Below are 23,627 nucleotides of genomic sequence, written 5' to 3'. Positions count from 1 at the left end.
TAAAACTTCCTGGTGGTCTAGTGGTTAAGAATCCACCTTCCAATGCGGGGGATGTGGATTGGATCACGGGTTGAGTAACGAGGATCCCACATGCCGTGGGGTAACTAAGCCCACTTGCCACAACTAGAGAACCCGTGTGCTGCAACTGAAACCCAGTGCAGCCAAAAATAAATAATTTTAAGAAAAGAAAATATGTATAGAAGGGCTTCCCTGGTGGCTCAGAGGTTAAAGCGTCTGCCTCCAATGTGGGAGACCCGGGTTCGATCCCTGGGTCGGGAAGATCCCCTGGAGAAGGAAATGGCAATCCACTCCAGTATTCTTGCCTGGAGAATCCCATGGCGGAGAAGCCTAGTAGGGGTCCTAGTAGAAGTCCACGGGGTCGCAAAGAGTCGGACACGACTGAGCAACTTCACCTCACATATATGTAAGAAATATCTGTAAGAAGACACAGGTAATTCAGACCTCTGGTAGTAAAGAGTTGGTGATTTGTTCACTTTTGAATATATGTCCTTTGGAATTAGTGGTATTTTTTTTTTATCGTGAACATGTATCATATTTATAATTAGTACATATATATTTTAAACCTCATCCATAGGATTCTGAGAGGTTAAAATAATTATAGTAAAGTTAATTGAAGCACTTTTAATTGGCTACAAAATACATAGCTTTAAAGTATTTTATGTAAGATAAATAAGGCTCAGTATCTTTTTTTTTTTCCAATTTATTTTACTTTACATTACTATGTTGGTTTTGCCATACATTGACATGAATCCGCCACGGGTATACATGAGTTCCCAATCCTGAACACCCCCCCCCCCACCTCCCTCCCCATATCATCTCTCTGGGTCATCCCAATGCACCAGCCCCAAGCATCCTGTATCGAACCTAGACTGGCAATTCGTTTCTTACGTGATAGTATACGTGTTTCGATGCCATTCTCCCAAATCATCCCACCCTCTCCCTCTCCCACAGAGTCCAAAAGTCTGTTCTATACATCTGTGTTTCTTTTGCTGTCTCGCATACAGGGTTATCATTACCATCTTTCTAAATTCCATATATATGTGTTAGTATACTGTATTGGTGTTTGCTTTCTGGCTTACTTCACTCTGTATAATCGGCTCCAGTTTCATCGACCTCATTAGAACTGATTCAAATGCATTCTTTTTAATGGCTGAGTAATACTCCATTGTGTATATGTACCACAGCTTTCTTATCCATTCATCTGCTGATGGACATCTAGGTTGCTTCCATGTCCTGGTTATTATAAACAGTGCTGCGATGAACATTGGGGTATACATGTCTCTTTGAATTCTAGTTTCCTCGGTGTGTATGCCCAGCAGTGGAATTGCTGGGTCATAAGGCAGTTCTATTTCCAGTGTTTTAAGGAATCTCCACACTGTTCTCCATAGTGGCTGTACTAGTTTACATTCCCACCAACACTGTAAGAGGGTTCCCTTTTCTCCACACCCTCTCCAGCATTTATTGCTTGTAGACTTTTGGATCGCAGCCATTCTGACTGGTGTGAAATGGTACCTCATTGTGGTTTTGATTTGCATTTCTCTGATAATGAGTGATGTTGAGCATCTTTTCATGTGTTTGTTAGCCATCTGTATGTCATCTTTGGAGAAATGTCTATTTAGTTCTTTGGCCCATTTTTTGATTGGGTCATTTATTTTTCTGGAATTGAGCTACATGAGTTGCTTGTATATTTTTGAGATGAGTTGTTTGTCAGTTGCTTCATTTGCTATTATTTTCTCCCATTCCGAAGGCTGTCTTTTCACCTTGCTTATAGTTTCCTTTGTTGTGCAGAAGCTTTTAAGTTTAATTAGATCCCATTTGTTTATTTTTGCTTTTATTTCCAATATTCTGGGAGGTGGGTCATAGAGGATCCTGCTGTGATTTATGTCGGAGAGTGTTTTGCCTATGTTCTCCTCTAGGAGTTTTATAGTTTCTGGTCTTACGTTTAGATCTTTAATCCATTTTGAGTTTATTTTTGTGTATGGTATTAGAAAGTGTTCTAGTTTCTTTCTTTTACAAGTGGTTGACCAGTTTTCCCAGCACCACTTGTTAAAGAGACTGTCTTTAATCCATTGTATATTCTTGCCTCTTTCGTCGAAGATAAGGTGTCCATAGGTGTGTGGATTTCTCTCTGGGCTTTCTATTTTGTTCCATTGCTCTATATTTCTGTCTTTGTAAGGCTCAGTATCTTTCTGTGCAGTTCTCATTTGTGGTAAGAAATTGCTGGTTGGGATGTATTTTAGAGGTAAGCACAGAAGATATAAAATTTATATCTTAGAAGGACTTCCCAAGCGGCGCTAGTGGTAAATAACCTGACTGCCAGTGCAGGAGGCGTAAGAGACGTGGGTTCAGTCCTTGTGTCGGGAAGACCCCCTGGAGGATGATATGGCAACCGTCTCCAGTATTCTTGCCTGGGAAATCCCATGGACAGAGGAGCCTGCCAGGTTACGGTCCTTAAGGTCACAGAGAGTCTTACATGACTGAAGCAACTTAACATGCACACACAATATCTTACACAGGTAGGGCAGCTTATTTAGTGTTTTTGTTTGGTCTTTTCCAAACAGTCTTTTGAAATCCTTTCAAGATGTTCAGCTCCTCTACTGTGTGTGCCTCCCTTACCTGCCTTCCTTCCAACCCATCCCGTCCCACCCTGTCCCACACACTTACATGCAGGTGACCTAGGGTAGAATGGGAGAATCAAAGCCTGAAATGTTTCCCCTATAACCTAGAGATAGATGCATTTTCTCAGTCAAACTGGGCAAATGATATCTGGGCTTGCCTTAGAAACCATGAATTCTAAACTATGATTGGTAAGAAAAGTTTCCCATGTAGGCAGCTAGTAGGGTGGTGGGCATGTTTGCTGAAGGAGAACATATTTGCGGGTAGAGATGAGTTCCTTTTGAGGTACATGTGAGAGTTGTACATGCAGATCCCCACTGACCAAAAGCACCATGAGCTTTGATTTTGAGGATACAAATTTTAGTGAGTAGGTGAGTTTGCAAATATGGAATCCTCAAATAATATATATAGCTATATGTAAATCATCATTAGAATCATGTATCATTGAGATTGCCTAAGTGAGAAGAGAAGGCGGCCTTGGACAAATATAGAAAGGACAGGCAGCATAAACAAGTGTCTTCAAAGGAAAATAAGAATGAGTAGCCAGGGAGACGAGAAACCAGGATAACGTAGTCTTAGACACCAAGATTTTCAAAGAAGAAAAAAGTGGTCAAATGCTATAAAGAAATCAAGTAAGAAATGAAACTTGATTAGATTAAATATTTGAAGGTGTTGGTGATTTAGATTGGAGTCATGGGGATGGAATCTATGTTGAGTGGACGGATGCAAAATAAGGAGATAACAAATCTAGACATTACTAATCCCAGAAGTTTGTCAGACAAGGTTATGTGATGGGAGAAGGGTTCAAGTAGGGGGGAAGTATAGCAAGAGGTAGAAGAAAACTTTTCGTGGTAATGGCTGATTGTGATGATGGTTTCTCAGTTATATATATGATTAAAAAACTCAGCAGATTATATACTGTAAATGTGTATATTTTGTTGTATGTCACTTTTACCTCAGTAAGGCAGTTAAATTTTGTTTTTCAGGAAATTTGTCTTCAAAGGAGACTAGAAAGGCAGAGTAACAAAAGGAGTGTGAAGTTGAAAAACTATGTGTGTGTATTTTGTTTTGATTTTTTAAAAACAGATTTATTAGATATAATTTGCATAAAGTAAAGTTTACTGATTTCAAGTGGGTAAATCACCAGTGGCTTGATTTTGTGTTGAATTTTGTTTTAAAAATGGTAGAGACATGAGCATAAAGATCTCCACAAAGAAGCATAGAGAGAGTGGATTAGTTCTAGGGTGGAGGAAGGATGCTGGTTCTATTTTAATAGTAGCAAAACAGGGCAAGTACACTTAAATTTATGGTGATGGTGGCCTGAAATTGATGAGATTCTATTCTAAAGATATATTTCTCAAAGAAATAAGAAGTGAAGGCATCTGTAGAAGAGTGGAGAGATTATAGAATTAAATTTTGAAGACTGGCATAGCTATTTTAGAGAACAAGCAATACAGACTATGCAATTACTCGAAATAGAATTGCAGTTACTAGACATCAGTCCGGAGAAGGCAATGGTACCCCACTCCAGTACTCTTGCCTGACAAATTCCATGGACAGAGGAGCCTGGTGGGCTGCAATCCATGGGGTCGCTAGGAGTCGGACATGACTGAGTGACTTCACTTTCACTTTTCACTTTCATGCATTGGAGAAGGAAATGGCAACCCACTCCAGTGTTCTTGCCTGGAGAGCCCCAGGGACGTGGGAGCCTGGTGGGCTGCCGTCTATGGGGTTGCACAGAGTTGGACATGACTGAAGTGACTTAGCAGCAGACATCAGTCAAATGAAGCTCCAGCTGGTTTGATCTCTGCCATGTGTTTTTAAATATACTAGTGCCTATAAAAGTGTAATAATATTAGTGATTAAAGTAGGTTTCAAAGCTTGTCTTACAATTCTATCTGCTAATTAAAAAAAAGATACTATTAATAAACAGAATTATGTGCTCACTCATTATTATCAAATGGTAAAGACCGAGGGAACAAATGCATTTTGTGTCAGAATGGGACGGCTCTTTACAGACAGATACATGGAGACTTCCCATTACTTTCCATTGGCTAAGATGGAATCAAGTCAAATCTATAGTTGAAAGTCAAGAAAACATTTATTTGGTATTTTCAGCCTGTACCAAGGAGGCAAGCTCTTCTTGCAGGGAAACCAGTTGAAAGGATGACTGTCATGTAGGCAACTAACAATGTCAGCCACAGTCACTATATCGTATATGATCTTCACTATCCTCTCATTTGTGTTATTTTTTCCTGCTGCCACTGCTTTAATCAAGTCCTCATCTTTGTTTTCTCCCTCAGACCATTATAAGAGCTCTTGACTTAATTTTCTTTTTTTTGCTTTTGGTCTTGTTTCCCTTCCAGACTATTGTCTTAGTGCATAGTAGTGATCTTTCTAAATTGTAAATATAGTTATGTCAACTTTCCTGCTTCCTGTGCTTTAGTAGCTCTGTAATAAAATTCTGGAGAGGCATCTAGACTTTTGTAAAAGCGTGCATTTTTAAGCCAAACTACCTGAGTTTGTGTTTGATCTATGCCAGTTACTATTAACTGTGATCTCTCTTAAAAATTACTTACCCTCTGATGAATGGATAAAGAAGGTGTGGTATGTATATACAATGGAATATTAGCCATAGAAAAGAATGAAATAGGGACTTCCTTGGTTGGCCCAGTGGCTAAGACTCCATGTTCCCAATGCAGGGGGCCTAGGTTTGATCCCTTGTCAAGGAACTAGATTCCACGTGCCGCAAATAAAGTTCATGTGCTGCAAGTAAGACCTGGTGGAGCCAAATTGAAAAGAAAGAAAGAAAGAGAAATTACCTGTTGACACAATGGATAAGAATCCGCCTGCCAGTGTAGGAGGCACAGGTTTGATCCCTGATCCAGGAAGATCCCAGATGCCTCGGAGCAACTCAGCCTGTATGCCACAACTTCTGAAGTCTGTGTGCTGTAACATCTGAAGCCTGCGAGCATAGAGCCTGTGTTCCGCAGCAAGAGAAGCCACTGTGATGAGAAGCCCTTGCACATCAATGAAGAGTAGCCCCCGCTCACTGCACCTGGAGAAAGCCCGTGCACAACAATGAAGACCCAGCACAGCCATAAATAAATAAAGAATGAAATAAAACCATTGGTAGCAGCATGGATGGACCTGGAGATAATCACACTAAGTGAAGTAAGCCGGAAAGAAAAAGACAAATAACATTATATTACTTATATATGGAATCTTAAAAAAAAATTTTTTTAATGAACTTATGTATCAAACAGAAGTAGAAGCACAGATATAGGTAACAAATTTACAGTTACCAAGGGGAAAGTGGGTGCAGGATAAATTAGGAGTTTGGGATTGACATATATACACTACTATATATTAATATAAAAAAGATAACCAACAAGGACGTGCTGTATAGCACAGAGAACTGTACTAAGTATTTTGTAATAACCTATGAGGGAGAAGATTCTGAAAAACAGTCTATGTGTGTGTGATGTGTATGCATGCACTAAGTCACTTCACTTGTGTCTGACTCTGTGCGACCCCATGGACTGCAGCCCGCCAGGCACTATGGGCTTCTTCAGGCAAGAATACTGGAGTGGGTTGCCATGCCCTCTTCCAGGGGATCTTGCTGACTTGGGGATCAAACCGGCATCTCTTACATCTAACCTGCATTGGCAGGCAGGTTCTTTACCACTCCACCTGGGAAGCTGGGAGGCCAGGAAGCCCGTGTGTGTGTGTGTGTGTGTGTAAATTGAATCACTTTGTACTGCACCGGAAACAGTTTAAATCAACTGTATGTCAATAAAAAATTTTAAAAAGAAATTACTTAACCTCTCTGTGCCTCAGTTTTTTCATCTATAAAATGAGAACTGGAATTAGTATAGGTTATGAAAATTGTTAGGGCTTCCCAGGTAGTGCTAGTGGTAAAGAACCCACCCGCCAGTGCAGGAGATGTAAGAGACGTGGGTTCGATCCCTGTGTCAGGAAGATCCCCTGAAGGAGGTCACAGCAATCCACTCCAGTATTCTTGCCTAGAGAATCCCATGGACAGAGGAGCCTGATGGGATACAGTCCATGGGGTCATAAAGAGTCGGACAGGACTGAAGCAACTTAGCACACGTGAAAATTAAATGAGTAGATACATTATATTGAAAACACACCACTAACATATAGTGTTGCTGCTGCTACTAAGTCATTTCAGTCGTGTCTGACTCTGTGCAACCCCATAAACGGCAGCCCACCAGGCTTCCCCCTCTCGAGGATTCTCCAGGCAAGAGCACTGGAGTTGGTTGCCATTTCCTTCTCTAATGTGTGAAAGTGAAGTCACTCAGTTGTGTCCGACTCTTCGCAACCCCATGGACTGCAGCCTACCAGGCTCCTCTGTCCATGAGATTTTTCAGGCGAGAGTACTGGAGTGGGGTGCCATTGCCTTCTCTGAGCACATAGTGAGTAACAGTAAATATTTGCTGCTGCTTTTGTTGTTATTGGTTAGATTAACAACTGAATGTTGAAGTTTTTAATCTGCATTTCTTGGGTGTTTTCCTCAATTGATTTTTCATCCCAGGAGATGAGATATTTTCTGTTGCTTACAATTTTACAGCTTGAGTGTGACAGTCTTCTACATACTCAATGTTTCATTTCAAAGCTGCTTCACACTGTAAAACTTAATGTTCAATCACGTATGATACTAATGAAATAAATCAACTGAAGTGACAGTTGAACAGATACATTATAGTCACATATAAGCTTGCTAGGATGCTGACAGTGGCTAGTATGTCATAATTTGCTCTTCTTTCTGAAACATTAGAAATTTGAAAAAAATGTGTCTTTGCATTGGAGCAATGAGATATTTCAGATAAGGTTTTAACATAAATTGTGACATGTTCTCCTACCTTCAAACTTATGTCAGCTATGCTTTTCTTTTTAACCTTATATAGCTTGTAACATTTGCATTCCGTCCTATGCCATTGATTGTCTCTCTGTCTTGAGTTTATTGTAAAAGTTTTCATTATTATGACTTATTATTGTTTAAGATGGCACTAAGTAATGTGTTACATTTCCTTCTCTGTGAGTCCAGTAGCCCGTTGACATAGTCAAAAGATACTGACTGAGTGCTTGCTGTGTTGCAGACATCTGGGCACTGTGAACACAAGGGAACAAAACGGACAAAATCTTTGCACAGTGCATACATTCTAGTGTATATTAACAATGAACAAATAAATATATACACAGTACCTAATATATAAAAAGAGAATGAGGTGTTAAGGAAGTGCAATGGAGGGTGAGATTTAAAATAGGATCGTCAGGGAAGCCCTCATGAAGAGTGATTTTTTTTTTTTTTTTTACCAAAGACCCAAAAAAAGAAAGCAAATTCTCAAGTGTCTAAGGAAGCAGATTGTAGACAGCAGGGCAGCAAGTACAGAGGCTCTGGGGCAGGAGAAAACCTGGTATGTTGGAGACACAGCAAGGAGTCCAGTGTGTTTAGAGCAGATGGCACAAGTGGAGGTGAAATCAGGTGAGTAGCAGGGTACCCTGACTATGCATGTAGTTTAGTACTTTTCAGTACTATTAGACTTATCACCTGTTAATTTACCAGTTATATGGCTTTGTCTAAAGCATCTAACTTTTTTTACATCTAGTGTCTCATTTGGAAGGGGAAGTTTTTTTAGTCTCTTTATTTTAAGCTTTAAATTTAAGTAATTAGATTTAACCCATATGCTTAGTTTAGTTTTTTTTTTTCTTTTGGCTGTGCTGAGTGACTTGTGGGATCTTAGTTCTGCGACCGGGGATTGAACCCCAGCTCTCAGCAGTGAAAGCATGGAGTCCTAACCACTGGACTGCTGGGGAATTCACATATATACTTAGTTTAGATCAGTTGTTAAAATGTAATTGTGCTCCAAATTTATACATAAAAAATAGTCCATTTTAATTTAGCTACTTCTTTTTGATTAAAGCCCCTAAACAAAGGTTGATGTATGTTGTGCACATCAGCATCCTGTATTTGCCTATAACATAGGCTATGTGTATGTGATAATGTGCCTTATAGCTTCTTATAAATTAATGACTCACTTTTTGTTAATGTTGAGAACTGCTGACTATGTAGTCTCTCACATCAGAGCTCTGCAGTTCTTCTCATGGATAACAGTATGAAAGCAGAGAGATAATCTACTTTTTAAATTTTTTTTTTTTCAAGAAAATGAAAAATGATGTAATTCATCCAAGAATGAAATTCTACATACTAGTTTTTCTAAGCTACATTTTTGGGAATAAAAGTCCCTGACTCAGAGGGAGTTTGGAAAAGGCATACAGACAGAAGAAGTCGCAGTGTCAAATATTTTAGCCATTAAAGCATAAATCAGCTGCAGTTCTTCAGTGAGGTAGTGTCTCAGAGAGGAAAAGAGACCTTTTTAATGTTTTTTTCAATTGGCATGTTTTTCTCATAGACACAAAGCTGATTTCCATCTCCACATTTCTAAAATAGATTATGTGACTGAGTCAGTCCATGTGAGATACTTTTATTTTCTTCTTTTTACCAAGTCTTTTCATTAAGTCTTCCCTCCTTTCCCCCCTCCCCCCCATCATAAATACCTGTATGTGACCAGTTGAGTTGATCAAGATGATAGAATAAAATCTTTTGGAAACACTTCGAAATCTCTATTCATTTCTCCAAATTGGAAGGGAATAGGTTAATAGTCATCATATGCAGATGACATGATGCTTTATATAGAAAACCCCAAAAACTCCACACAGAAACTTTTAGAACTGATAAATGAGTTCAGCAAGGTACAGGATGCAATATTAACATACAGAAATCTGTTCCATTTCTTTACACTAACAATGAAATAGCAGAAAGAACAAGTTGTTTAAAAAAAAATCCTGCTTAAAATTGCATCAAAAAAGATAAAATACCTCGGAGTAAACCTAACCAAAGAGGTGAAAGACTTACATGCTGAGAACTGTAAAACATTGATAAAGGAAATTGAAGATAGTTCTGAGAAATAAAATGATATCCCACGCTCTTGGGTTGGAAGAATTAATATTGTTAAAATGGTCATACTACCCAAAGAAATCTACAAATTTTGATGCAATTCCTATCAAATTACCTATGACATTTTTAACAGAAGTAGAATACATACTAAAACTTATGTGGAACCAGAGAAGACCCAGAATTGCCAAGGCAATCCTGAGGAAAAAGAACAAAGCCGGAGGCATTAACCATGACCCCCCTCCCAACTTCAGTCAGTACTACAAAGGTACAGTAATAGTAGTTGTTTATCAGTAGTTAAAACAACATGGTATTGGCGTAAAATCAGACATACAGATCAGTGGAACAGAATAGAGAACCCAGAAATAAATGCGTACACCTGTGGTCAGTTAGTCTTTGACAAAGGAGGCAAGAATATACATTGGAGAAAAGACAGTCTCTTCAGGAAGTGGTGTTAGGAAAGCTGGACAGCCACATATAAATCAGTGAAGTTAAAACACTCCCTCACACCACACACAAAAATAACTCAAACTCAAAATGTCCTAAAGACTTAAATATTAGACATGACAACCATAAAACTCCTAGAAGAGAACATAGGCAAAACATTCTCTGATGTAAATCCTAGTGATATTCTCTTAGTCTCCCAATGCAAAAGAAATAAAAACAAAAGTAAACAAATGGGACTTAATCAAACTTAGAAAACTTTTGTACAGCTAAGGAGGCCGCAGACAAAAGACAACCTGTGGACTGACAGAAAATACTTGCAAATGATATGACCCATGGGGGCTTAATTTCCAAAATATATAAGCATGTCATACAGTATAATATCAACAAACAAACAACCCAGTCAAAGGGTGAATAGAAGACCTAAATAGACATTACTTCAAAGAAGACATACAGATGACCAACAGGCGCATTAAAAGATGCTCAACATTGCTGATTATTAGAGAAATGCAAATCAGAATTACAAAGAGGTATCATCTCACAGCAGTCAGAAGGGCCATTATCAAAAAGCCTACAAATAATAAATGCTGACAAGGGTTTGGAGAAAAGGGAACCCTCCTACACTGTTGGTGGGAATATAAATTGGTACAGCCACAATGGAAACAGTATGGAGTTTCCTTAACAACAACAACAAAAAACTAAAAATAGAATCAGCATATGATCCAGCGATCACACTCCTGGACATATATCTGAGGAAAATTATAATTCCAAAAGATACATGCAGGTACTTCCATGGCAGTCCCGTGGTTAAGACTGCACGCTTCCACTTAGTTCCATCCCTGGTTGAGGAACGAAGATCCCACAAGCTGTGTTGCAGCTAAAACATAAGCATGCACGCACATACACACAAAAGATACATGCACCAGTGTTCATAGCAGCTCTGTTTACAGTAGTCAAGACATGGAAGCAACCTAAGTATTCATCAGCAGATGAGTGGATAAAGGAGATGTGGTATATATACACACACACAATGGAATATCACTCAGCCATAAGAGAGAATGAAATGATGTCATTTGCAGCAACATGAGTGGACCTAGAGATTATCATACTAAGTGAAGGAGTCAGACAGGGAAAGACAAATGTATGATGCCTCTTATATGTGGAACCTAAAAAAGATGATACAGATGAACTTGCGAAACAGAAACAAACTCAACAGACGTAAAAAGTGTACTTACAGTTACTAAATGGGAAAGGGGAGGGAAGGGATAAATCAGGAGTTGGACTAACAGATGCACACTGCTGTATATAAAATAGATAACCAATAAGAACCTACTTACAGCACAGGGAGCTATATTCAGTATCTTGTAATAACCTATAATAAAAAAGAATGAAGATGAATATATAAAATATATATATAACTGAATATATTATTTGATTCACTTAAAAGTGACTCTTGCTGTTTTATGTTTATTCAAAATTACAGCAGTTACAATTTTTTAGTCATTAAAGTATTTTGCCCTTAGTTTATGATCTTTATGATGGATACCTCAGGTATTTTGTTACCTAAAGTCTAGCAGTTTCCTAAATTGATTTTAATTATGTAGGTTTTATGCATTCAGTCAGTATTGGAAAGATGGGAGTAAAAATGAAAAATTCAGTATGTGAGCATTGTAAGACTATTGTGGGTCAGGCTGCTTGGGTTTGAGCATTCACTGGCTGAATGGTTTTGAGCAAGTTACTTAAACTCTCTATGCCTGTGTTTCCTAGGGCTCTAGTTATTGTGCCCATGAATTCCACTGTTTCACCTTCATCCAGGGCCAGATGGTGGGAGGTTCAGGGAGAGGGTAAGAAAGCAGAAGTAGGGACTGGGCGGGTGTTGATGCCACCTTTCTGGAATCACAGTCTGTGAGAGGTGTGTGGCTCTTGGAGGCTTCCCTTGCTGCTCCCGCTGACACCACCACAGGGTTTCCTGGGGGTTGGGGTGTAAAAGAACAAAAACAAATAAATAAAGGGATGGGGATTCCTATACTCTTTGAGGATAAGGTATTCACATACCTGGTCCTTGAACCAGAGAGAGTGCTTTTCCCAGAGTTCTGACTATGCCATGGCACTCCCTTTTGGATATCTGGCTGTGTTAAGTTCAAGCTGGAGGGACCAAAGGAGGGAGGAGGGGCATGGAAGGTAAACTCCCTGCCAGTTCAGAAATACCTTGAATTCTGATGTTCTCTGATTTATCTTAGACTCTTTACAGAGATATCAGATAGGTGCTCCATGCATTCTGTTCTGGTTTTATGATTTCATTCAGAGCGTGGGACAGGATGCCATGCTATGCTAAGTCACTTCAGTCGTGTCCAACTCTGTGCAGCCCTGTGGACTGTAGCCCACCAGGCTCCTCTATCCATGGGATTCTCCAGGCAAGAATACTGGAGTGGGCTTCCATTTCCTTCTCCAGGGGATCTTCCCAACCCAGGGATCGACAATGAAGTCTCTTCTTCATTGACAGTGGGTTCTTTACCACTAGTGCCACCGGGGAAGCCAGGACAGGGTAAGGCATATCTTTTCCCTTCTTACCCGAACCAGACTCTAAATTTCCTTTCAAAAGAGCACTTGCAATATTGCCATCATCCCTTGTACTTTTTAACCCAAGACTATTCCCGTACTAAGATACAATTTGAATAATATTACTACTTTGCAAAAAAAAAAAAAAAAACTTTTTAGCTCTCCATTGTCTCTGGGGTTCAGTACAGACTCATTTCAGTATTCAAGTTTCATAGCTGCATATACCTCATATTCTTGCCAGATGAGGAATACTTGCTGATGTATTGTTATTCTATTCCACACCTATAGCTTTTGTTAAATTCTCCCTGCCTAAAATAGTTTTCCAGCCTTTCCCATACGGCTTCTTCAAGTTCTATACATATTTTAAAGCTCAAATGTACTGTCTTAAAATTTTAGTTTTCAGCCCTCTTATGTGCTTCCCGTAAAAAGAGTATGTGATCTCTTCAGGCCTTTGAATAGCTGTTGTTTTTCTTTGTACCTTTTCAGTATATACACACACACATGTTTTGTTTTAGGATTATTTTTTATGTCTAGAGATACAGTGTCTAACACAGACTTTGATGCCTCAGATTCACTAGATTCAGGTAACATTTACCTGAATGTTAACCTGACATTTACTTTTCCTTATCGTGTTCTTTTTCACCTACTCCCCTCTAACAACTCTTTGAGACCTTTATTCTAAATCTCATTCATATGAGGACACCGAGGATAAGTCAAGTTATATTATCGTAACTGTTCTGTAATGCTATGAGTTTCTTGAGTGGAATTTTAGTATTCAATTTTCTACCACATAATGTCTATCATATAGTAGCTACTCAGTAAACACAGCAATATCCCTAACTCTTCTCTTCTTTCTACAGTACCTTGGGCATGTAGAAGTTGATGAATCAAGAGGAATGCACATCTGTGAAGACGCTGTAAAAAGACTGAAAGCTGTATGTATTTGATGGTTGCCAGTGTTGATCTATATGCTATAAACACTTTCTCAAAAGATTTTGTTCAGTAAATTACAGTGATCCACTGTCCAGTAAGAACAGTGTTTCTTTTAAGGCAAAAGATGTACACTCGTTAATAAAGAGCATTTCATGTTGTCCATCCAAAGATGTAAGTTTGAATGACCAGCTGCTTCAGTGTAGGCCAGACATTATCTAAAAGATAGTTTTAATTCAGAACCCATGTTAAACTAGTGGTATGAACTCTTATAGATGAATAATATTCTAAAACCAGGGTAAAACTGTTTCAGTCACTTAACCTAACTGTGATAACTGGGTTATAAATTAGTAATTTAAATCTGTAGGAAACAGCTTTCCAGGAAAAAAAAGTATAAAATAGAGTTATCTGTTAATGGCCGGTGAGGTTTATTTTGGGGATACTTCCTATCATTACTGCTACTCCCCAGTTTCCTTCTTTGTACTCCTCTAACATTAAGTATTTCCCTGCCTTTTGCACAAACTTGAAGTGGAGAGTCCTTTTCAAGGATCAATAATGTCTATTTTGCCTATTACGCCATAGAATATATCCCAGGCATATGCCTGTGTATTTAATAAAAGGAGTTCAGAGTTCGCAAAGGTTCAGCTTAAGGTGTTAATTTCATGGTTTGGACAGGTTTGAAGAGTGTTTCTTACATTCTGACAGCCCTTTTCACAACCTTCCTTTTCTCCAATGTGTGGCCTTTCCTGCCTTTGCTGTGAAAGCTTTAAGCATTATTTCTGCATGCCCTTGCCCCAGACAGCATTAAATACTTGTTGCTTTGGGTTTGCTGGTATGCTAGGCTGCCACAAGTTTGGCTACTAATGAATGAGTGCTTTTTTTTTTTTCCCCTCAATTTGCTTAATCAAAACTTTTCTGCTTTTTGGTATATTTTATATGACCTCTTATATATAATTCCTCAGTATAAAAGATATAAAATCGAGGAAGCAACCAATTTGTCGAAGTGGATTGTGTTTGCCAACAAATGTCTGAATCTGTTATAGAAAGGAAAGGAGAAGAAAAATAACTGATTATGGTATGCAAAAAACTTAAAAAAAAAAAAAAAGGACAACCCAGAACAATATACAGATACACATACATACCCTTTACCTCAGATTTTGGTTATTTAAATTCTTAAATGTTTGAATACCTTCTTAGTCTTATCTGTGCTCTTCATTTAATCATCATTAATGTTAAAGGAACTTCATAGTTGTGTAGACTTGCCATGTCCACCTAAATATGTTCCCGAGTTAAATGTAGCCGCAGATAATACAGTTTTCCAAGAAACTTAAATTCAATCTCTTATTTAACAAAATAATTCTAAGTTCACTAAGAGAATAAGATTAAGAACACTTATAAAGCTTTTTAATTGAAGGATGATTGCTTTACAAAGTTGTGTTGGTTTCTGCTATATAGGAATGTAAATCAGCCATAAATATATATATATATATATCCCCTCCTCCTTGAACCCTCTAGGTTGTCACAGAGCACCAGGCTGAGCTCTCTGTGTCAGTTTCCCATTTGTTAATACCCAATGAAACTTCCCCTTCTACTAATACCCTTTCTAACGCTGTATGGAAACGGTTGCAGAAAGTTGGAAGTCTTCAGATGTTGTTCATCCTCGGATCATATCATGTTAGTCTGCCAAAATATATGATTTTTGTCTTTTCATATTTTTACTACATAGAAATTTCTGGATACCTTTTTTCCTCCTTTGACCAAACATTTATCTAACAAACATCTGTAATCTACTGTGCCAGATGCTTATATTGTGCCAAAAGCTGTGTCTGGAGATGTGTTTATTTTCATAGATGATAAGTACTCCTCTTAGAGTTTCAAATAAATGGAAGCAAACATAAAAATGTACAAACCTACAAGCTAAAGAAATAGCATGTCTGGAACAAGTTTGAATGCCAAAAAGTTTTAAAATTTAAAGAATTATGTAGCTCAAATGTACCAGTTAAATAGGAAAACAAACATCTTAAACCTATCAATCACTCAACTGATTGTTGAACTAAAAATGTAATGTTCTAGTGCTTTTTAAATTTGTGGGAGATTGAAGAAGCAGGATAATTTGCAAGTACAGTTTTTTAATTTTCTTTCCAAGTGATTCATTAAAATTTAGGATTACTTTAACTTCAATGAGAAGTTATCAACATACTTAATATTCTCAAATCAAAAGATATTATAATTAAACAACATATACTTCTCAGAGCATAGATATGTTTAATTTTTTTGCATTATATTCATAAAGTTAGGTACAGTATTTTCAATTCATTTACTTTGTGGCATAATTTACTTAGCCACTTAGGGGTGTAGATTGTATAAGATAAATGGCAAAAATGACTGTTGCCCATTTTCAGTGCCTTTATGACATAGTTGCAGAGTGAGAAGTACCAGTTTTATGAAAAGTGTTTTGGGCCTTTGGTTATCTTGCTTGATACTGATGCAAGATGACCTTTTAAAATGTCTTTTCTTCCCATTGTCTCTGTAAATGTCTTCCGCACTCTGTCTTGGTTTTAGACTAGTTTCATTACACTACCAGTTTCTAATATGTTGGTTTTTTATTCACTATTTGATATATTTGTTTTAATATATGTTCTTGTTTTAGCAGGTAAAAGAATCATAATTGTTTTTTAAATTAGTTTTATTCTCTAATCTAATAACTGTCTTTTGATGCATTTTGCACGTCATCTTTTTTCATTAACATCTGAGGTCTTTTATAAAAAGAAGGCAAACTCCATGTTTAACAGGAGCTTTTCTGGGAGCTAAATTAAATATTAATGAATCTTCTTCTGGTACCTTCCTGTCCCTAAAGAATGGTGAATCTTTTAACATGGCCTGCACCTTTTAAAAGCTGGTGGTTACCTAAAAGTCTAACAAAACTAGAGTCACCAAACTTGGCAGCAGAAATAAGTTTAGTCTTACTGTGTAACTACCCACTTTCCTTTTTATATTTCTAGCTTAAATTGAAAACAGTTTGTGGAAATATTTGATGCTGTTTGTGATTTTTCAAAACCTAGAGAAAAAACAAACTAGTGTTTGAGAATATTGAATGAATTTATAAATTATCTGTTGTTGTTCAGTCGCGTCCGACTCTTTGTGACCCTGTGGACTGCAGCATGCCAGGCACCTCTGTCTTCCACTATCTCCCGAGTTTGCGCAGATTCATGTCTATTGAGTTGGTGATGCTATCTAGCCATGCCATCGTCTTAGATAAATTACCTAAGAGAGTCAAATTTCTGTATAGTTGTCTTTTTCTAGGCATTTGTTCACTGTTAATAACAGTTTATAAAAGGCAAAGGCTTAAAGTATAGTTCAGCCAAAACTAAGAAATGTTAACATTAAGCAAGTTTGGGTGAATTAGAACTCATCTACTTTGCACAAATTCTTCAGACTTTACATGGCGGCCAGTTTTCAAAATTTGTATATGCTTAAAAATTTGTGCTGGGATCTCAGACACTTGTCTCTTTTTTACCTACATACAGTTACAACTGTCACTGCAAATTTCTTTATTCTAAAATAGAATTTTAAAATAGGACCATATTCCTCAAATTTCAGCTGTGGCTCACAGATTTGGTTTGGTTCTCAAATATATTAGTTTTCTCAACTCCAATGAAAGCATCGGCCTTGTATTCTTTATAGATGATTTATTCCGTGTTTGAAATCGAAAATATCTGTTAATTCCCTATGAGTGCTGTGGAATTGATCAGCACATACATACATATAAATCAGTCCTAATGCATTAGTAAGAATTCTCTAAATGACATCTTTAACTCAATAAGCAAAAGTCTGACAAGGATCCTCGCTGCACACTTATAAAAGTGCAGCATTTTTTAATGTTACTGTGTGATCATTTGAGTGTGGACTGGTTTTTTAATTGGTGACTTCCACATATTTGACCACTGGTTTTAAATTGAAAAATGTATATCTACCAATATATTTACCACTTACTATTATGAAAATTTAAATGCAGATCTCACCAAATCAGTATATCATAATCTTTTTCTCTGCTGCCAAATTTGAATAATCTGTTTTAAATGTCAAAAGAGAATGCTAAAGTAACTAGTTGCTCTGCATGAATACAGGTTCTGATCTCTTCTCTTTCTGTGGATTCTTAGGCCGTACAGTATGTTTCCCTGCATTTTCATGCACCCTTCCTTTTTCCCTGTCACTCCTGGTATGGATAACTCTTTAAAACTCTCACTTCCTCCCCTTCTCCTACTTTGCCCTTCACCTACCCTCTGTGTGTGCTTATTGCTGTGAAATCCTGGGACATTTAGCCCATACAATAATAGCGCTCGACTTGTCCCCCTGTTCCTCCAGGAAAGGAAGTTCTTCAAAGGCTTCTTTGGAAAAGTAAGTTTGATGCCACATTCGTGCCTTGCTTTATAAGGAGTTACACCCCTAGTATAGCATTGATGTATTTTTTAAAAAGAAGTACAGCTTTGGTTTCTTTATAATACAGGAATTGATTTGATGGAGTATGGAAATTAATGAATCTGAAAGCTGCTATCTATGATATTACCTGTGTGTTTGTTGATACTAAAACTGATAATTCCTAGGAAAGTCCAATAAATAAATCAAGTAGGTTAAAAAAGAATTGCTTCCTCAAAACTAGGTGTTAAATTTAATTTGATTTAGCAAAATTATCTTAATTAGTAGTCTATCAAATGAATGTCATATGTGTAATGTTCTTTATGTAGGTGCTTTTTAAAGAATGATGTTCAGTGTTCAGATTTCCTTATGTAGGGTGACAGTACAAAAATAGATAAATACATTTCTAACATTTTTGTGTCTAAGCTTATTGTTTAGTTTTGAGTAAGTGCCACAAAATAAGACTCAGACGGTATAAGAAAAAACTACTGTCATTTTTATAACTCAGTGTACATTACTAAAAGTTTATGTGTTTATGTGAATATAAAATATAAAAATCCCATCACAGTTAATTTTTCACTGGGTGGTTTTGTTACTTTAAAGAATTTTTTTTTTTCTTTTTGGCCACACCACATGGCTTCCTCATCCTAGTTCCCTGACCAGGGATCAAACCTGTGCCCCCTACAGTGGAAGCTCAGAGTCTTAACTGCTGGCCTGCCAGGGAAGTCCCTAAGAAGACCAGTTCTTAAAAATGATTAGTTTCCATTTCCTTCTCAGTTAAGTATTTCAGTTGTAGCTTTTTTTTTTTCCCTCCACATGTTCTGGTTTAAATTGGGCTTCCCTGGTGGCTCAGATGGTAAAGAATCTGCCTCCAATGCAGGAGACCTGGGTTAGATCCCTGGGTCAGGCAGATCCCTGGAAAAGGGAATGGCTAACCACACCAGTATTCTTGCCTGGTGAATTCCATGGACAGAGGAGCCTGGCATGCTCCATGAGGTCACCAAAAGTTGGACACAACTGAGCAACTAACACTTCCACTTCACTTCTGGTTTAAGCTACCATTATACTAAATAAAGTAAACAAGTTTGAAGGATTTTAGATTGAATGGTTTATTCAGGACCTGCTATCAGTCTGAAATATAAACTCATTGCCTGGAGAATCCCATGGAAGGAGGAGCCTGGTAGGCTACAGTCCATGGGGTCGCAAAGAGTCAGACACGACTGAGCGACTTCACTTTCATTTTCAATGTATCCACACGTCACAGTAAAACTTTTAGTAGGTATTTTGAGCCTGAATCAGATGAACAGATCCATAGAATGTGAGTCACATTAACAGGTCCATAGACTGTGGGATCTATATCTAGAAAGAATTAATCCTATAGACACTTGCATACTTACAAATAGGCGTCCTGATTGTTAAGCGGATTTTTTGGTGGAGCATTTTTTCTTTTCCAAATATAATTTCTCAAAGCAATTTCACATGAACCCAATTAAAGTATAATTTCAAGTATTTTCTAAGTGATCAGTTTTTAATGTATCTACTTTGGTAAAGCAGTCTTATCTGTGAATGCTAGGATGTAGAAAATATTAATATGGTTTATAAAAAAATATGTTAAAGTGTGTTTTTTAAAAGGTTATAGCATCATGTTAAAGAACAAAAATAGTTATCACGTGAGAATCAGTTCCCAGGTGACAATATTCATTGCTGTGTATAATGAGGTCATTGTACATCTAATGTCACAACTGGGTCACACCATGCTTCTTAGCTATTTTCACTGCATTTTGCTACATCACAAATTTATATGGTATGAGAAAGAAAACTATGAATTATCTCACTTAACCCTTACAGTAAGCCTGAAATTATTATTTTCTCCTGTCTTACAGTGAGAAAACTGAAGTTTACAGAGGGTTAAGTGACCTGCCTGAATTCACAGATACAATAAGTGGTAGAGTCTAGGATTTGAACCCATATAATCTGATTTCAAAGTCTACATTGTTAAATCACTTTGCTATACAATCACTCTATTTCCAAATTATTTACAAGCAAAGTGTAAGAGATTTAACCTTATAAAGATGTTAGTAAGTAAAGAGCTTCCTAAAACTCATTTTTGTTTTCTGCCTTTCTTCTTTAAAGGTAGCAATTTAATTTTGGATTTTTGTCTCTGGTCAATTTACTTTATTATTAAAGCTTTAAAGAATCTTTTCCAGTGGTTCAAATAACATTTTATTTATCTAGAGATGTTTAAATCATACTAGTGAGATTTTCTTAAAAGATACTAATCTGTCCCATAATGTGAACAAATATGACACTTAGAATTCTTTTTTCTTTTTTAAAAAATTTACTTATTTTTTAATTGAAAGATAACTGCTTTACAGAATTTTGTTGTTTTCTGTCAAACTGACCCTTAGAATTATTGAGATATAATTGATATACACCAATGTATGTTTAAGGTGTACAGCATAATGATTCGAGTTCATATGTCATGAAATAATTACTAGGATAAGTTTAGTGATCCTCTCCATCTCATAGAGAGATAATACAGAATTTTTACGTTATTGTGGGAAGAATTATTTTTATGGCCAGGCAGTTTATTCTTATGTAGTTTTGTGTGTGTGTGTTTTTTTTTTTTTTAATTACAGTTAACTCATTCAAAGAGTTTGGAAACCAAGGTGGGGGAAAGCATCACCCATAATCTTTCCAGAAATTTACTTATAGATGAAAACTTTTCTTGAATTTGGAGCCTTTTATACTTTTCAAGTTGCCATCATTTAACTCACTTTCAACACTAATCTACAAGAAGTCATCTGGTGAAAGAGGTTTGGTTTGTTGAGTTTGCTCAGTCATTTGTGTTTTGATGAAAGCTAAAAATGAAGAATCTCATAGAACAGTATGTTAGGGAGTTTTTATCTAGTGCAGCTCCTCATAAATTTTGACACTTTCTTAGCCTTCATGTTATGTATGTTTTAATGGTCCAACAGTTATCAAGAGTTTCCACCAAACATATTTGCATAACAGTAGATGGGTGAAAGAATTATTAGCCCTGATGACCAGGAGAACTACTGCTGCTTTTCCCTTAGTTGTCCTGGACCTGAATACTCTGTCCTGTTCCTGTCGGGGGCCTGACCTCCCTGTTCCTCCATCTAATGGAAGCAGTACTTTCAGAAGCTTTATTAATGAGGAACAGATAAACCTGGGTGTCTTACAGGTCTGTGTTATTAACCCATTGTAAGATTACATACATCTTAGAAGGGGGGAAAAAACCTAAGACTCTGAAATATCTTTTTCTAAACTTAGCTACATTAAATTGCTCATTATTTTAAGAAAGCCAAGAATATTCTCAACTCTTTAGAAAGTACTATATACAGCTCCTAGTGTATTTGGCTGTACTCGACAAATGTTTTATTAATATTAGCAAGCAATTACATGGCCCTTAACATTTGAAAAGGATTTTAAATTTTAATGTATTTGAGGAAACTCATGAGCTAAGTAAATCTGTATTACCATTTTATGAGGAACTCGCTGAACATAAAGATATAAAATGTTTTTAGGCCACCCTGGTAGGTCTCTTTTTCAAGCCGTTGTATTAGAAAAACTCAGTTCAATCTGCCTCCTGTTAGTCTTTCTCCTGTGTCTCTCTTTACTGCTGACACAAAACACTTTACTTTTAGTCACCGAATGTATAGAGATTTTTTTTTCCCCTACACCAAGCAATTATCTGTGACACCAGCTGAGGCACTAGTTTAACTCAGTTCTTACCCTGTCTACTTGGAGATAGTGTCAGACCGCACAGATTTAAGGATTCAATCTCATAAGACTGGTCCCACCTACTTCAGATGCCAGTTGCAGGTAGTTGGTCCCCAGGTTACTCGTAATACCTTCTGTCTCTGACTACAAATTGGAGAGTCCCATGACCTCCTCCTCAGGTTTCATTAATTTGCTAGAACAGCTCACAGAACTCAAGGAAACAGTTACATTTACCAGTTTATTAAAGGACATGATAAAGGATACCGATGAAGAGCCAAATGAAGACATACCTACAGCAAAGTCTGGGAGTGCCCCAAGGGCAAGAGCTTCTGTCCCTGTGAAACTGGAGTATGTCACCTTCTCCATGTGCATGTGTTTGCCAACGTGGAAGCTCTCGGAACCTTGTACTATTAGGATTTTGTGGTGGCTTCCTCGTGTAGACATGATAGATTATTAATTCCAATTCCATCTCGTCTTCCTTTTTTAGAGGATGGAGGAATAAAGACTGAAAATCCTAGGCTTCTCATCATGGCTTGGTGGTTCTGGTGACAAGTTCTTATCCAGGAGCCCACCCAGGATTGTATCATTGAACAAAAGATGCTCCTAGTGTTCTTATCACTTAGGAATTTACAAGGGTTTTAGGAGCCTTGTGTCAGGATGGGATCAGAGAACAAATATCAGGACAAGAGATGCTCTTTGTGTTCTTGCTTGGGGAATTTCAAGGATTTCAGGAGCTCTGTGCCAGGAACCAGGGGAAAATACCAGTGTATATTTTCTAGTATCTCACAGCCATCCACTTTATAGAGCTTTATACTTAGGGATGTGTTTTGACCTACTTTCTAACTTGCTACTCAAAACAGTTCAGTGAATTAGACATGATAGTTGATGAAACTACATTTTACAAATGAATAAACAAGCTCAAAGAGGTCACCCAGCTAGTAGTAAATGGTAGTGCCTACCCTGAAACCAAGGTTTTCTGAAACATAGTGCTACATGCCTTCTCCTGCCCAGTGTTGGTCTCTGCTTTCCTCAAGAGGCTTTCATTACAGTGAATGGAAAAATGTCAGATGCAGGGGACACTAGACTGCTCAAGGGCCTGAGTGCTTCCAAAAAACATACATTGTATGGCCTGCTCACAGTTCATAAATTTAAATTAGTTGCCAGTATTTCAAACATTGAAAACGTTCAGATTGAAACTATTATATCTATTTTAGGAATGGCAGATCTGGCAAAACGGCTAACTTTGTATGCGGAGCTGAGTAGCCGTTATGCCCTTTGGTTGCCTGTTCCCACATCCCTGTAGCTCCCTGTTGTCCTCACCGTCTGCTTCACTCATTTTGTTACCTGCTTTTAACCCTGTGGGGATTTGAGTTTGTGAACTCCTCCCTGGGCTATTTAATTTGGGGGAGGGGGTTAACCACTTCTAACTGTATAAAAATCACCAAAACTGTTGTAATATCTGTTATAACAGATACTGTTAACGTACTGCCACGTATATATTTTTTCAGGTTTTTATGCTGTTACAGTTGTTAAATGACATTATTAGAAATAGTTGTTTTAGAGAATACATAGTTGAAAAGTAGCACATGGTTATATTGGCTGCAACTAATTCTCAAGAGTAAAACATTTAAATAGTATTCATGACCACGTTAAGTCAGTGTGCTCACATCTACATTCTATTTAGATTTCCTGTGTTTTCTCCTTAATGGCAGATTGTACTTAGACCACTCTGGGTCCTTTCCTCTACAAGTGAGGGAGTATCTGCTGCCTCTTTCCTTTTCTTCCTTTCTGCTTTTTAAATTCCCACGCCCTTTCTTCTATAAAATTTACCTTCTCTCATATCTTATTAGATGCACATTTTAGGGTTTGTTTTTGAGGTGTAATATAACAGATTTCTAAAGAAGGAAAAATAAAAAAG

General features: G+C 37.4%; 1 protein-coding gene across 49 annotated transcripts in view; it reads left to right on the top strand.

Annotated features, from left to right (window-relative positions):
• Positions 1–23,627, top strand: part of NUMB (NUMB endocytic adaptor protein) — a 170,415-nt gene that overhangs the window by 117,793 nt on the left and 28,995 nt on the right. For 33 of the 49 annotated variants that reach the window (XM_069597002.1, XM_069596993.1, XM_069597003.1 and 30 more), the window contains one exon: positions 13,480–13,554. In XM_069597002.1, the coding sequence (XP_069453103.1) occupies positions 13,480–13,554 (75 nt within the window). Of the gene's footprint in view, positions 1–13,479; positions 13,555–17,914; positions 17,948–23,627 lie in introns of all 49 variants that reach the window. The other 16 variants (XM_069596990.1, XM_069596966.1, XM_069596985.1 and 13 more) reach the window with 1 other exon arrangement.

This window comes from Ovis canadensis, chromosome 7 (genome assembly GCF_042477335.2).
Source record: "Ovis canadensis isolate MfBH-ARS-UI-01 breed Bighorn chromosome 7, ARS-UI_OviCan_v2, whole genome shotgun sequence".
NCBI classification, from domain to species: Eukaryota; Metazoa; Chordata; class Mammalia; order Artiodactyla; family Bovidae; genus Ovis; species Ovis canadensis.
The sequence above is the reverse complement of the archived record's forward strand: the minus strand, read 5'-3'. Positions and strand labels throughout refer to the sequence as shown.